Raw genomic sequence first — 13,520 nt, forward strand, 5'->3', positions numbered from 1 at the left:
TGGGTTCAAATCATTTTCAGAAATGCATTTCATGGGACTGGTCCCTGAGGCTCTATATTCGTGCATGTAAATCCACAAAGATGCTGCCGCCACCCCGCCCAATATTGCTCCATGACTCCCATCTTTGGTGCAGGCTCAGCAGCAAAAAGCAACCAACAAGAGAGTGGTGTGCCCAAACTGGACTACAGTTAAGGAACTCTCTGGAAAGTTCAATCCACATGTGAAGGACAGGTTTCACTCCCAAAGGGATGGTCACCATGGGACAGTAGCAGGCAACCCACAGGACCCCACTTTTACCCATCAGAACCCACAGCGCAGAGCACAACAGAGATTTATTATTCATGGAAAATGGAATGCTTCCTCTGAAACAAGCAAGTGGTAGCCAAACAAAAACATATGAGGAGGGAGTATTGGAGTTCACATTATCTGCAAGCTACAATAGGGCATTGTGGTTCAACCCTTTTCTCGACAAGAGTCCAAGGAGATGACCCCGGTAATGACGTTCTTGCATTAAATGGGAGAAGGGTCTTCAATAGCGCCGAGTGAAACGAGTGTCATTGGGTCGGGTTGGTCTGTCCTGGCCTGTGAAGCCGCCTTGTACACCAGCTTCCGGCACCGCCGGGTTCTGGGCTCCGCCTTGCACGAACCCACCACGCCTGATGAACAAAAACACAAGCTTCAGGTTGGAGCTCCGGTTCTCCAAAGGCAAATGGGGACTGGCTTCTTATTCAGAAACCTGTATCTATTCGCCCCTCACTGACAACACCCCAAGACAGAGGATAAAACCTCACTGGCAGCAGGGAAGAGAATTTACAACATGATCAGGACCTCCACAGACTGAGTGAGGGCCCCACTCACTTCAGAACAACACCAGTCAGCCATGTGTGAAGGGCGTTCAGAGATCCCATTGAAACCAACAGTGCTTATGAAGCATCACAATTTACTGAATAAAGATATGAGCGACTCCCAATCATCTAAACGAGAGGTCTCAACATGATGCCTGTGGATGCCATGGTATCTGTTGACACCTTTCCTGGCATCCTCCAGGTGTTTTTAGAAGGTGGGTAGGGACAGGTGGGGCTTTTGCCCAGCAAGGCTTCTGACTGGCTACTGGAGACCTGACTGGCTGGGTTCAGAGTTAAAAATCTTGCTTGGACAGCAGCTGCCACCACAACACAAGCATCTTCAACTGGGGATGGAAAGATATGGCAGGCATGTCATGGTTGGCTGTGCCTCCTGTGACAGTCATTTTGTGGCTGTGCCCACCATGCTGTGCTAGAATTCCAAAGGTGCTCACAGGCTCAAAAGGGTCGGGGACTCCTGATCTAATCAATCAGGAAGAGGCTTCATTGTTCATTGGCTCTCCAAGTCTTCATTGTTCATTGGCCCTCCAAGGCATCTAGATGGCCATTGCGTGAACCCAGATGCTGGACTGGATGGACCAATAGTATGACCCAGCAGGCTCTTCTGATGTTCTTAATGTCTCCTTGTTGTTCTAACCTGCAAGTTTCTGAAATCAGCCCCTCCGCAGTCCTTCTTTTAGGTGCCAATGCACCCCAGCACCCCATCCCACCCCAGACATAAAACATTAAAAAAAATTCTGGCTGTAACCTGTGACTCAGGAAGAAATACCCTTCCTGAATACATCAGAAGAACATTATTGACTTCCTAAATTTATATAAAGCAGAGGCTGTTTGGAAATGTCAGTGGGGGTGGGGGGATGGGGGCATCATGTGAATCATTGCAGTCATTCTGGGTATACCATGCTGTGATTTTTAGACTGTAAAATGCATTATCATCTGCCCTTGTCAGAGAAAGGCAGGATAAAGGGTCGTAACAACAATAAACACTGATTCCACACAGCTACTGTCTCTTTCATTGAGCAAACCAAAAAACTGGATGTTGATTAGAACTGTGTTTTACTTTCTTGCAAACACATGGCTTTGGATGGCCTTCCCAGCTGAGGAGATTTCAAGCTGTCACAAATGCAAATAAAGCTCTCTGAGGTGCTCAGAGCTTAAACTGACAGGGCACTCAAGAGGTGGGAAGTGGGGTAGCAAAATACAGTTATTTAGTTTAGTGTCATTATTTATTTATTTATTTTAGACTGAAGAGTGACTTCTTTTATCTGTGTTAGTTTCCAGAAGAACATCTGGGTTTGAGTTCAGTAGCACCGTAAGAGGTCAGCAAGACTTCTGGATACCCGCTTTCAAGAATCAGAGGGTCCTTCGATTCTCGAAACCTCATCTCAGAAATCTTGTTGCTCTCTAGGGTGTTAACTGGACTCAAATCTAGTTGTTTGCCTTTTCAAAAAAATATGTGTGTGTGAGTGTGCGTGTGCTCTTGGAAGTCAAGGCGATCTCTAGACACTGGAGACATGAAGGAAATTCAGAGAGGTGGCTGAATAAAGCCTGTCCCTACCTCCTGACTGCTGGTGTTCCAAGGAGGTCTCCCACCTAAATACTGGCCACGGCCTACTCTGCTTAGCTTCCAAAATCTGAAGCTTGCCTGGGCTATCCAGGTCAGAGTCTAACTGTTTGCTTTTGATGTGCTCACAAATCTAATTAATTCAGTGTATTCCTCCCCACCCCAAAATGCTCAGAGTGAGGGAAGATGCTCTGATATAGTATCGTCATTTTAGCTGGAAAGCTTGGCACAGCTTTACTTTTGTAGTCAGCAAATATTTGGGGAAGGTTTATGCTGTTTATGTTTTCTTTGTGCACCATTGGACTGAATCCAATTTGGGTGGAGTCAGCTATGTAGGTATTTGCCTATCCAGCTAATATTCTCCCTCCATGGAAGGAGAGGAAAGATAGACACATGTTTGGCATATTTCTCTTTCTCTTTCGCGCACACACACTGCTTCTCAACAGCATGAGATCAGGCCCTGCTGCTGGGCAATTCAGGTCAAGAGGCAAAGACAGCAGAGAAGGGTGACAAAACTGTAACTCGCCAGGTCAGGCCTCCTCACTGACCAGACCAAAAACAGGCCTGATCCAGAAATAGGAATGACATGCCAGTCGAATGTCAACTGACTGCCACAGAAGCACATGGAGTTGCAATTGGTCCATCAGTCTTGCCTGCTCTGACTGGTTGTGGCTCTCCAGGGTTTCTCTACTTTCTAACAAATCTTTTCAACTTTCTCCCTACCTCATACTGCTTCTTAACTGATTAGTTTTAAGGAGATTATTCAAACACTAGGAATAAGGCCTATCATGGAGAAAAATACAACGGGCTCTAGAAAAAGGTTCTGGGTGAGTGCCCCCCCCTACTGCTGTCTTCTCACCCAAGTGAAGGCAATCACTTATCCCCCTCCCCACCTCAAGGGGAGCTGATCTCTGCCGTTTGGAGAGCAGCTATAATTGTGAGTGATCTCCAACCCCAGGAGGAGATGGCTTATTTGGAGAGTTGAGTCTATGCCTTTGTACCTGCCTGAGGTCCCAGCCCCCCTCAAATCCTCCTTCTCCAGGTTCCACCCCTTAAATCACCAGGAATTTCCTAACCTGGAGTTGGCAACCCTACTTCCTTCCCTTTATTTGCCCCTCTGACTTCAGCTTTCCATCACCTTCCCTCTCTCTGCAGCCTCTACAATGGAAAAGGACAGTGGGGAGGGAGGAGAATCAAAGAAGCTTACATCATTCTCTCCCCTTTCTGATCTGCACCACAACCCTGCAAGATACATTAGGCTGGAAGTCTGTGACTGGTCCAAAATCACCCAACCAGCTTCCACAGCAAGAACCTGGGTCTGGCAGATCCCATTCTGAAGCTCTAACTCCTATGCCCTCATCAAACTCCAACACAAAATCTACAAGAATTTCCCACCAACCTGGAACTGGCATCCCTAAGTCAGGACTGGCCTCAATGAGTTCTGCCTCAACGGCCTTACTGTAAAGCAGTGAGACAGGCGGCTTAGCCAATAAGAGAGTAGGGAGAGCCAGAAACTGCCAAAACCAAGGTTGGTTGCCTTTTACTGACAGAATCAGCCTGGCTGGCTAGCAACAGCCACTCGGGCAGGAGAGAAGAGTGGAGTCAACCAATGAGTTATACTCTAAAGGCCAAAAAGAGCTTGAAAGGGCCTCCCCTGCTGCCTTTTACTGAGAGAACCAAGTTTGGTTGCTTTTTACTGAGATAAGCAAGGTTAATTCCCTAGCAGCAGTCATGCCTAGCACCTTCCCCAGAGGGCCAAACCTCGTCTGTCCTGGGGCCAGTAGCAAGAGCAGTTGATGGTTTGATGGGCCAAAGTTTGATGCACAATCCCAACCAATCAGGGTACTCTGTTTTGTCAAGACAAAAGAACTTTTTATTATATAAAGGATAGAAAAAGCTAGACCCAATTTGAATGGATGTGAAAATCTACCACAGATAAGTAAGATTTCACAGCTAAGAGTGACAGATCTGTAATTACCGTTTAATAAGAGGTAATGCATCCATAAGATCTATATTTTGGAGCAAAGGAAGAATTAAAAGATTTCTAGACTCAGGAATTATTGCGTTCAAAGGTCACATGATACAGGGCGTCTGCATTACCTGCACTACAGTAGCATACTCTATCAGAGGATGGTTTCTTAAGAGACCTCCCTTGAAAAATTCTAGAGGGTAGGACATTAAGGCACACCAACATAAAGGCACACCTATAGCGAGGTACAGTCAAATATGAGCCATAATCAAGGAGCTCTCCAGGTGGAAGAATATCAGCAAATTGAGTAGAACAAACACATGCTCTACAGATTGCGCTGTTAAAAATCATACTTAAATAGACATTTCTTGATCATTCTTATGGCTTCCTGTCTAGTAACTGAGTAAAGGGCATCCAAGGAAAGACTGAGGAACTGTAGTCACTGCTTGACAAGGTTATCCCAATGGGAACATAAGTTCTCTCTGACTAAACAGAGCCCTCTTGGATGTTAGTGTGTAAAATTTTAACATCAAGAGGAAAAGCCTTTAACCAGGCCCGAGTTTCAAGAGATGGTTGGGTAAGGGTTAACTGCAAATGACAGGATTGAATTTGGGACCATGTCCTGCCGCTAAGCAATGGCCCTGTCTTGCAACAATAGATAATTTATTTGTATCCCGCCCTCCCCGCCGAGGCAATGGGAGAAACATACACAAAAATAGATCCCTATTTTCCTTGTGTTCCCAATAAAATAAGGAGAGCCACATAAACAGGATTTAAAAGGGGACTGTATATTTTAAAAAATGCTATCATGAAGGTAGAATGCCAACAGGGGGGTGGGGGGTTTCCAGTGTTTTGCACTGAGTGTCACATGTATGACTATCTGCACACAGGACAGAAGTCTTGGGTGTGTGCTCGATGCAAGGAGCTCCTGGTCCTCAGGGAACGAGTTCGTACCCTTGAGGTCGAGTTGACTGACCTGGAGAAGCAGAGACAGTCAGTTAGGCACTCAGAGAAGACTCTCGGGGACGTATTAGATGAGCCCCACTCGGAACGTGGCAGCCCCGTTGCTGCCAGGGAGCATGAGGGTCGAGAGGGAACAGGGCACTGTGCTGAGGATAAGGGGAATGCCCCCTCAGAAGGACCTCTTCTTCAGTTGGTGAGCAGGTATCCTTTGCGCCAAGGAACCATCTCTGGGCAGCGAGAGAAGAGGGTCTTGGTAGTTGGTGATTTGACCTTAGGCAAGTAGACAGCTGGGTGGCAAAACCACGTACTGACCGTATGGTGACTTGCCTGCCTGGTGTGAAGGTAGAGGTGTGAACGCTTGTTGTAGATAGGCTAATAGACAGTGCTGGGGAGGAGCCAGTGGTCGTGGTGCATGTTGGCACCAACGATGTGGGGAAATGCAGTCGTGAGGTCCTGGAGGAAAAATTTAGGCTGCTAGGCAAGAGACTTAAGGCCAGGACATCCAAGGTAGCCTTCTCAGAAGTGCTACCTGTTCCACGCACGGGGCTGGAGAGACAGGCACAAATTAGAAGTCTCAATGTGTGGATGAGACAATGGTGTAGGGAGAAAGGGTTTAAGTTTGTTAGGCACTGGGATGCTTTCTGGAACAAGCGGGAGCTGTACAAAAGAGACGGTCTCCACTTGTCCCCAGATGGAACCAAGCTGCTGGTGCTTAAAATCAAAAAGTTGGCAGAGCAGGTTTTGAACTAAATCTTGGGGGAAAGCCGACAGGAGATGAAATGTCTCTGGTTCGGGAGGACTCATCTCAAAGAGATGAAGGGTTAGCTGTTACTTTTCTACCGGGTAATGGATCAGAGTTGTACACTGAGATGGTGACAAACACTATGGAGTGTCTGCCAAAGTCTCGAGGCAGCAGGAGGAAGGTTGCGGACCTAACTTGCCTGGGAAATTATAGATGTTTGTATACAAATGCTAGAAGTGTTTGAAGTAAAATTGGTGAGTTGGAATGTTTAGTGTTGGGGGAAAACATAGACATTGTGGAATTTCAGAAACTTGGTGGAATGAGGAGAATCAGTGGGACACGGTGATTCCTGGATATAAGTTATATCGGAAGGATAGGGAGGGAAGGGTTGGAGGTAGGGTGGCTCTGTATGCCAGAGAGGGTATACAGTCCAGTAAGACTGAGGTCAAAGAATTAGATTCCCTTCTAGAAATGCTTTGGGTCGAAATAGAGGGCCCAAAAGGAAATTTAACTATGGGAGTTTGTTATCGCCCACCAAATCAAAAGATAGAGGATGATTATAATACGATGGAAGGATTAAAGATAGCGGCTAAACGTAAAAACTGTGTCGTAATAGGTGATTTTAACTACCCGCAGATTGATTGGGTCAATATGTGTTCAGGTTGAGAGAAAGAGATTGAGTTTCTAGATGCTCTCAATGACTGTGCTGTGGAGCACAGAATCTACCAGGTCACAGAACCTACCAGGGGTGGGGAGATCCTGGATTTGGTCCTTAAGTAATGCCCAACACTTGGTGAGAGATGTAAAAGTGATTGCACTGCTTGGGAGCAGTGGCCATAATGTTATTGATTTCACCAAGACTAGCACAACAATGTTTAACTTTAAAAGGGGTAAATTCTCTGAGATGAGGAGGCATGTGAAGAGGAAACTGAAAGGAAAGGTAAATACAGTCAAAACCTTTGGGGAAGCTTGGAGGCTATTTAAAACTACAACCCTAGAAGCTCAGATAAAATATATACCACAAGTCAGGAAAGGCACAAACAGGTATAAGAAAAGGCCTGCATGGTTAACAAACAAAGTAATGGATGCTGTAAAAGGTAAGAAGGACTCCTTTAAGCAGTGGAAAGCTAGTCCAAGTGAGATTAATAAAATGGAACACAGGCTGTAGCAAATCAAATGCAAGACTGTGATCAGGCAGGCAAAAAGGGACTATGAGGAGCATATTGCAAAAAACATAAAGACCAACAGTAAAAATTTCTTCAAATATATTAGAAGCAGGAAACCAGCCAGGGAGGCAGTGGGGCCCTTGGATGACCAAGGAGTAAAAGGATTACTGAAGGAGGATAGGGAAATGGCTGTGAAGCTGAATGCTTTTTTTGCTTCAGTCTTCACTGTGGAAGGTGAGAAGTGTTTGCCCACTCCAGAACCACTAATTTTGGAAGGGGTGTTGAAAGACCCGAGTCAAATTGAGGTGACAAGAGAGGAGGTCCTACAACTGATTGACGAATTAAAAACTAATAAGTCACCAGGTCTGGATGGCATACATCCAAGAGTTCTGAAAGAACTCAAGTTGAACTTGTGGATCTCCAGACAAAAATATGTAATCTTTCATTGAAATCTGCCTCCGTTCCTGAGGACTGGAAGGTAGCAAATGTCACCCCCATCTTTAAAAAGGGTTCCAGAGGAGATCCGGGAAATTACAGGCCAGTCAGTCTGACTTCAATACTGTGAAAGTTGGTAGAAAGCATTATCAAGGACAGAATGAGTAGGCGCACTGATGAACACAAGTTATTGAGGAAAGCTCGGCATGGGTTCTATAAGGGAAGATCTTGCCTCATTAACCTGTTACAGTTCTTTGAGGGGATGAACAAACATGCAGACAAAGGGGACCCAATAGATGTTGTTTACCTTGAGTTCCAGAAAGCTTTTGATAAAGTTCCTCATCAAAGGCTCCTTAGTAAGCTCGAGAGTCATGGATTAAAAGGATAGGTCCTCTTGTGGATCAAAAACTGGCTAATTAATAGGAAGCAGAGAGTGAGTATAAATGGGCAGTCTTTGCAGTGGAAGATGGTAAGCAGAGGGGTGCCGCAGGGCTCAGTACTGGGTCCCATGCTCTTTAACTTGTTCATTAACGATCTGGAGTTGGGAGTAAGCAGTGAAGTGGCCAAGTTTGCAGATGACACTGAATTGTTCAGGGTGGTGAGAACCAGAGAGGATTTTGAGGCACTCCAAAGGGATCTGTTGAGGCTGGGTGAGTGGGCGTCAACGTGGCAGATGAGGTTCAATGTGGCCAAGTGCAAAGTAATGCACATTGGGGCCAAAAATCCCAGCTACAAATACAAGTTGATGGGGTGTGAACTGGCAGAGACTGACCAAGAGAGAGATCTTGGGGTCGTGGTAGATAACTCACTGAAAATGTCAAGACAGTGTGCGATTGCAATAAAAAAGGCCAACACCATGCTGGGAATTATTAGGAAGGGAATTGATAACAAATCAGCCAGTATCATAATGCCCCTGTACAAATCGATGTTGCGGTCTCATTTGGAATACTGTGTACAATTCTGGCCACCGCACCTCAAAAAGGACATTACAGCACTGGAAAAAGTGCAGAAAAGGGCAACTACAATGATTAAAGGTTTGGAACACTTTCCCTATGAAGAAAGGTTAAAACGCTTAGGGCTCTTTAGTTTGGAGAAACGTCAACTGCGGGGTGACATGATAGGGGTTTACAAGATTATGTATGCGATGGAGAAAGAAGTCCTTTTCTCCCTTTCTCACAATACAGGAATTCATGGGCATTCAATGAAATTGCTGAGCAGTCAGGTTAAAATGGATAAAAGGAAGTACTTCTTCACCCAAAGAGTGATTAACATGTGGCATTCACTGCAACAGGAGGTAGTGGCAGCTACAAGCATAGCCAGCTTTAAGAGGGGACTGGATAAAAATATGGAGCAGAGGTCCATCAGTGGCTATTAGCCACAGTGTGTGTGTGTGTGTGTATATATGTGTGTGTGTGTGTTTGTGTGTACACACACATATTGGCCACTGTGTGACAGTGTGTTGGACTGAATGGACATTGGCCTGATCCAACATGGCTTCTCTTATGTTCTTAGTATTCACACAAAACTCCCTGCATACAAGCTACAGTAAATGTATGTACAATCTGTGTACTGCATACACTTGATTTCCTTGAAATGTGCACTGGACAATCTTTAAGCGGTGGCTGGATAAACACTGGTCAGGAATGCTCTAGGCTGATCCTGCATTGAGCAGGAGGTTGGACTAGATCAGGGGTGGCCAACGGTAGCTCTCCAGATGTTTTCTGCCTACAACTCCCATCAATCCCACCCATTGGCCATGCTGGCCAATCCCACCCCTGGACTAGATGGTCCGTATGTCCTGTTCCAACTCTGCCTCTATGATTCTATTAAACAAACCCCCTCTAAAATGCCACGATTTCTGTGACATCTACCTGTGTTTCTCTAAAGCTGCCCAATTTCCCTCTCAATGGTGTGAAATGTCTGTCACAATCCAAGGCCCTTGCAAACTGTCTTCTCAGAAGAAGGGGAGAGAGATGGAGAGGATAGCAAGGACCATTTCCACACTCTTACCCAGACATTCCTCCTCTGCCCATTGCAGGACTAGGGCCTGCTGGACCAGGAATGCCCCGATCCCCACCTAACAAAGGAAAAGCAAGAGTTGTTATTCAGTCTTTCTTTTTCTTGCAAATTAGAAGAAATTAGCTAACAGGAGTGCAAAGCTAATAGGAGATTGTTGCGGATGCTTCAGTATCTTCTCTGGCTTCTAAGGAGGCAGTGAACTCCCCCTCACTGGCAGTCTTTAAGCAGGGGCTGGACAAACACTTGTCAAGGATGTTCTCAGCTGATCCTGTACTGAGCAGGGGGTGGATTGGGTAGTCTGTATGGCTCCTTCCAACTCTGTGACTCTATGGTTCTACTTGAATGGGGCTCAACCGGAGGAAGTTTAAAGAAGAACATGTATGGATCAGCCAGACAGCCTCACATTACGAGTCAAATTCTGTTGTCTGCAAAATGGGAAATTAGCAAACCCAGGACCTCAGTAAGGAGAGGAAGAGATCTTTCTTATACGGAGAAACAGTCATTGACTAGTCTCTTGTAGTCTGGCTTGGAAACACATCACCTGGACTAAGCTTGCAAAGTGAAAGGTGATTAAGGAAGGGGTTCCAGAGTCTTCCTCATTTTCACTTGGGATCCAGTACCTTGCCATCTCTCATGGTCGCGCCCCATCATCTCCCCATCTTGCCAGGACCGATCCTGATGACCCTCAAGTTTGCGCCCATGATCTCCCCAGTCACGTCCATCTCTGAGGAGGAAAAACACAGAAGAAAAGGTCAAATGGAGACTCAGGGGTGCTGTAAGCAGGCTAACAAGGGGCCAGATCTCACAGACCCTTTTCTGCTGGGCACCAAGGACCTATAGCCTGACTCAAGGGGCTCACAGAATGTTGGGTGCCAGGGACAAGCACCAACCTCAGGTTTTCCACGAAGACACAAAGGCTTACACTGCAAGTTGCAGAATCCCTCCCCCCCAACAACCACCCAAAAATACTGCAACTCAAACTCCTTTCAAAGAACCAAATGTCCTTACAGATGATTCCTCTTATTGCTTCTCCGTTACAAACTGGGTGGAGGAATACAGGGCAGGTAGGGGAAGAACTGTGCAGTGTAAAGTAAACCAGGAACACACAAACAAAATAACTTTTCTGCACTTAATTGATGGAATTTACTGTCACAAGATAAACTGAGAGCAATAGGCTTACATGCATTGAGAAGGGAGGAGCAGTCTAGCAATGACTCTGGGCCCCAGGAGGCCATCAACAGGTCAGGAGTGTTGCCTTCATACCATCCTTTCCCAAAACCATATGGCTAACCAGATGAGCCTGAGATCTGATTCAGCAAGACTCGTATGTTCCTTGAACCTGTTGGGATTATTTTAGCTTCCCATTGGTGCAGAAGCCAAGGCCTACACTGAGTTCTGCAATGCTGAAGACCTCAGACAGACAAGCCCTCCCTCTTTGTAAAGGTGCTACTGTACCAGGGAACAACTTCTGGCAGCTCCAGATACTCACCTGGATGCTGGAGGTAGCCCACGCCCTTCACTCAACCTTCTGTCAGAACCATAGCTGCCCCAGCTGTCTCGTGAGCCTCGTGAGTGACGATCAGGTCCTCCATGCCGGTCATCAGGGTAGTGCTGAAAGACCAGGCCACAAGCAAGCAGGATGGCACCAGAAGCAAAGTAGCAGCCTAAGCTTTTGCCACCCACGCCAGCAGGAATGGGTAGGGGTGTTGCTAAGTAACAACAAGCACAAAGTCATGTCTTCGGAGTACAAGGAGAGGACCCAGTAAGTGGAAGGGAACAGCAGCCAGGCATCCTTAGACTCTGAAACGTCAGTCAAGGGCACTAAATCTATTTTGCTGGCATTTGAACCCTTGAGAATCAAACTGGCAGTACTTTCAACCAAAAGCTGATTCTTTTCAATACTTGCTGGAAATACTTTCTGGAGAAAGACTGGATGTATAAGGATGAGAATCCAGTAGGACTGAATGGCAGAGTGTACTGGATCTACAATCTATTGCAGGACTTGGCTGGCAGAGTTAGAATTCCAAACTAAATGCTGCCAATTTCAAGGAAATAGTGTAACCTCCTATTCAGTGTAAGCCAGTATTAATAGTTTTTAAGTTTTTTAACTTTTTTCTTACAGAAAGCGGCTTTTTCTTTACAGAAAGCGGCTTTTTCTTTACAGAAAGCGGCTTTTTCTTTACAGAAAGCAGAGTTAGGGGAACCACAGCAGCTCTTTGGTGGTAAAACGACACCTAGATTTTACCCACAGTGCACAAGTCATTCACCAACAGGGCATCATTATTTGGAACTGCCTCAAAAGCTATCAGAATGTTGCTTGTTATGCTGTCTTTGTGCAGCAAGGGGCACAGGAGCTTTTCCATAGATCTCCAATATATGGTGATTCCCATATATCCAGCACCTAGAAACCCTTGCTCAAGACACCATATGGTGGTCACTTTATTATATCCAAAAATGGTGCAAGTTCATTCATAAATTTAGCTTTTCTTTCCAACAGAAATCTTATTTCCTGCTTTCAAACTTCTGATAGCTAAAAGAGAACACATCCCCAACTGTACATTCAGAATTGGATCTCTGCATTCTGGACAAGTGGTTTCCCCCGAAAAGATAAAACAGTTTGTCTCTTTAGTGGTGGGCAGGACTGGCTCTAGGGCACATTGGCGCCCTAGGCAGACTTGGGGCCCACTGCCCCCCCCCCGCAGCATCCCCCCCCCCTCCATCACACACCCCCCTTCCTCCCTTCCCTGCCAGGTCTATTTTAATGCCTGGGAATGGGTGGTTGAGCACTGCGCTCCCAGGCTATTTAATGGCACTCCCCCATCAGCTGATTGGCAGGTAAACCCGCACCAGAGGCTCCCGGCTCCTATGCCACACACACACACACACACACCCCGCGTGCTCACTGTCAGTGCCGGGTTGAGGGGGCAGGTCAGCAACAGCGGGAAGGACCAGCAAGCCGCTGAAAAAGCAGCTGCCACCGCTGCTTCTTCCCCACTTTCTTCCTGGATTGGATCAGCTGATTGGTGGGGGGGGGGGGGCACCTTTAGATAGCCTGAGAGTGTGACACTCCACTGCCTGTTCCAGAGCATTGAAATAAACCTGGCAGGGAAGGGAGGGAGTAGGAGGCTGGGGAGCAGGCAAACTAGGCATTTGCCTGTGGGGGAGGGCAAATTCTGTGCCCCTGTCCTGCCGGAGCCCTAGACAACCACCTAGTTTGCCTAGTGGGAGAGTCAGCCCTGGGGGCGGGGATAAATCTTTGGCTTCAGTCTCCCACCCTAGTATGCAAAATTGCCAGAGAGGAAGTTCAAGCACACATATGCTTCTGTATGAGTCCCTGATCCAAGGTCCCCCTGTTCAAGGACTAACAATGTTACATCTCTGCATTAAGAAAGGCTGAATTATCAAATTACACAGATTGAAAAAATGTTGCCAAGGATATGGGGAACAGGACAAAACCAAGAGCAGAGACTCATGCATCCTCCTCCATTCATGAGAACCTCAGGCTTCCTGGTGCCTTCCATTATTTTTTAGGCTTTTTGCTAAATATACTGTTTTTCTCTCAACGTGCTGCTATGCCTGGGAAACAGCCTGTGAATCCTGACCCAGATCCTAAGCCACTGAAAATCCTTCTGGGCAAAGCCAAAGCACTTCTGATAAATTAAATCAGTTTAGAGCTTAGAATGCAACAAAAACATGCTTTTCTGTGTACACACTCAAACCAAAAAACACTGCTTAGTATGCTCATACCTGTCCATCTCGATCTGGCAGTCCTCTTGAACTTTCTCTCCTAGGAGGGAGA

At 46.3% G+C, this 13,520-nt stretch overlaps 1 protein-coding gene across 1 annotated transcript in view; it reads right to left on the minus strand.

Moving 5' to 3' along the window:
• Positions 1-315: 315 nt before the first annotated feature.
• The window catches only part of LOC132567480 (scaffold attachment factor B1-like), a 63,282-nt gene continuing 50,077 nt past the window's right edge, over positions 316-13,520 (minus strand). The window contains exons 23-27 of the mRNA XM_060233156.1: positions 13,469-13,508; positions 11,211-11,332; positions 10,342-10,445; positions 9,713-9,779; positions 316-656 (exon numbers count right to left, since the gene is read on the minus strand). Of these exons, the coding sequence (XP_060089139.1) occupies positions 530-656; positions 9,713-9,779; positions 10,342-10,445; positions 11,211-11,332; positions 13,469-13,508 (460 nt within the window). The 3' untranslated portion in view covers positions 316-529. The remainder of the gene's footprint in view (positions 657-9,712; positions 9,780-10,341; positions 10,446-11,210; positions 11,333-13,468; positions 13,509-13,520) is intronic.

The sequence above is a fragment of the Heteronotia binoei genome, chromosome 2 (assembly GCF_032191835.1).
Source record: "Heteronotia binoei isolate CCM8104 ecotype False Entrance Well chromosome 2, APGP_CSIRO_Hbin_v1, whole genome shotgun sequence".
NCBI classification, from domain to species: Eukaryota; Metazoa; Chordata; class Lepidosauria; order Squamata; family Gekkonidae; genus Heteronotia; species Heteronotia binoei.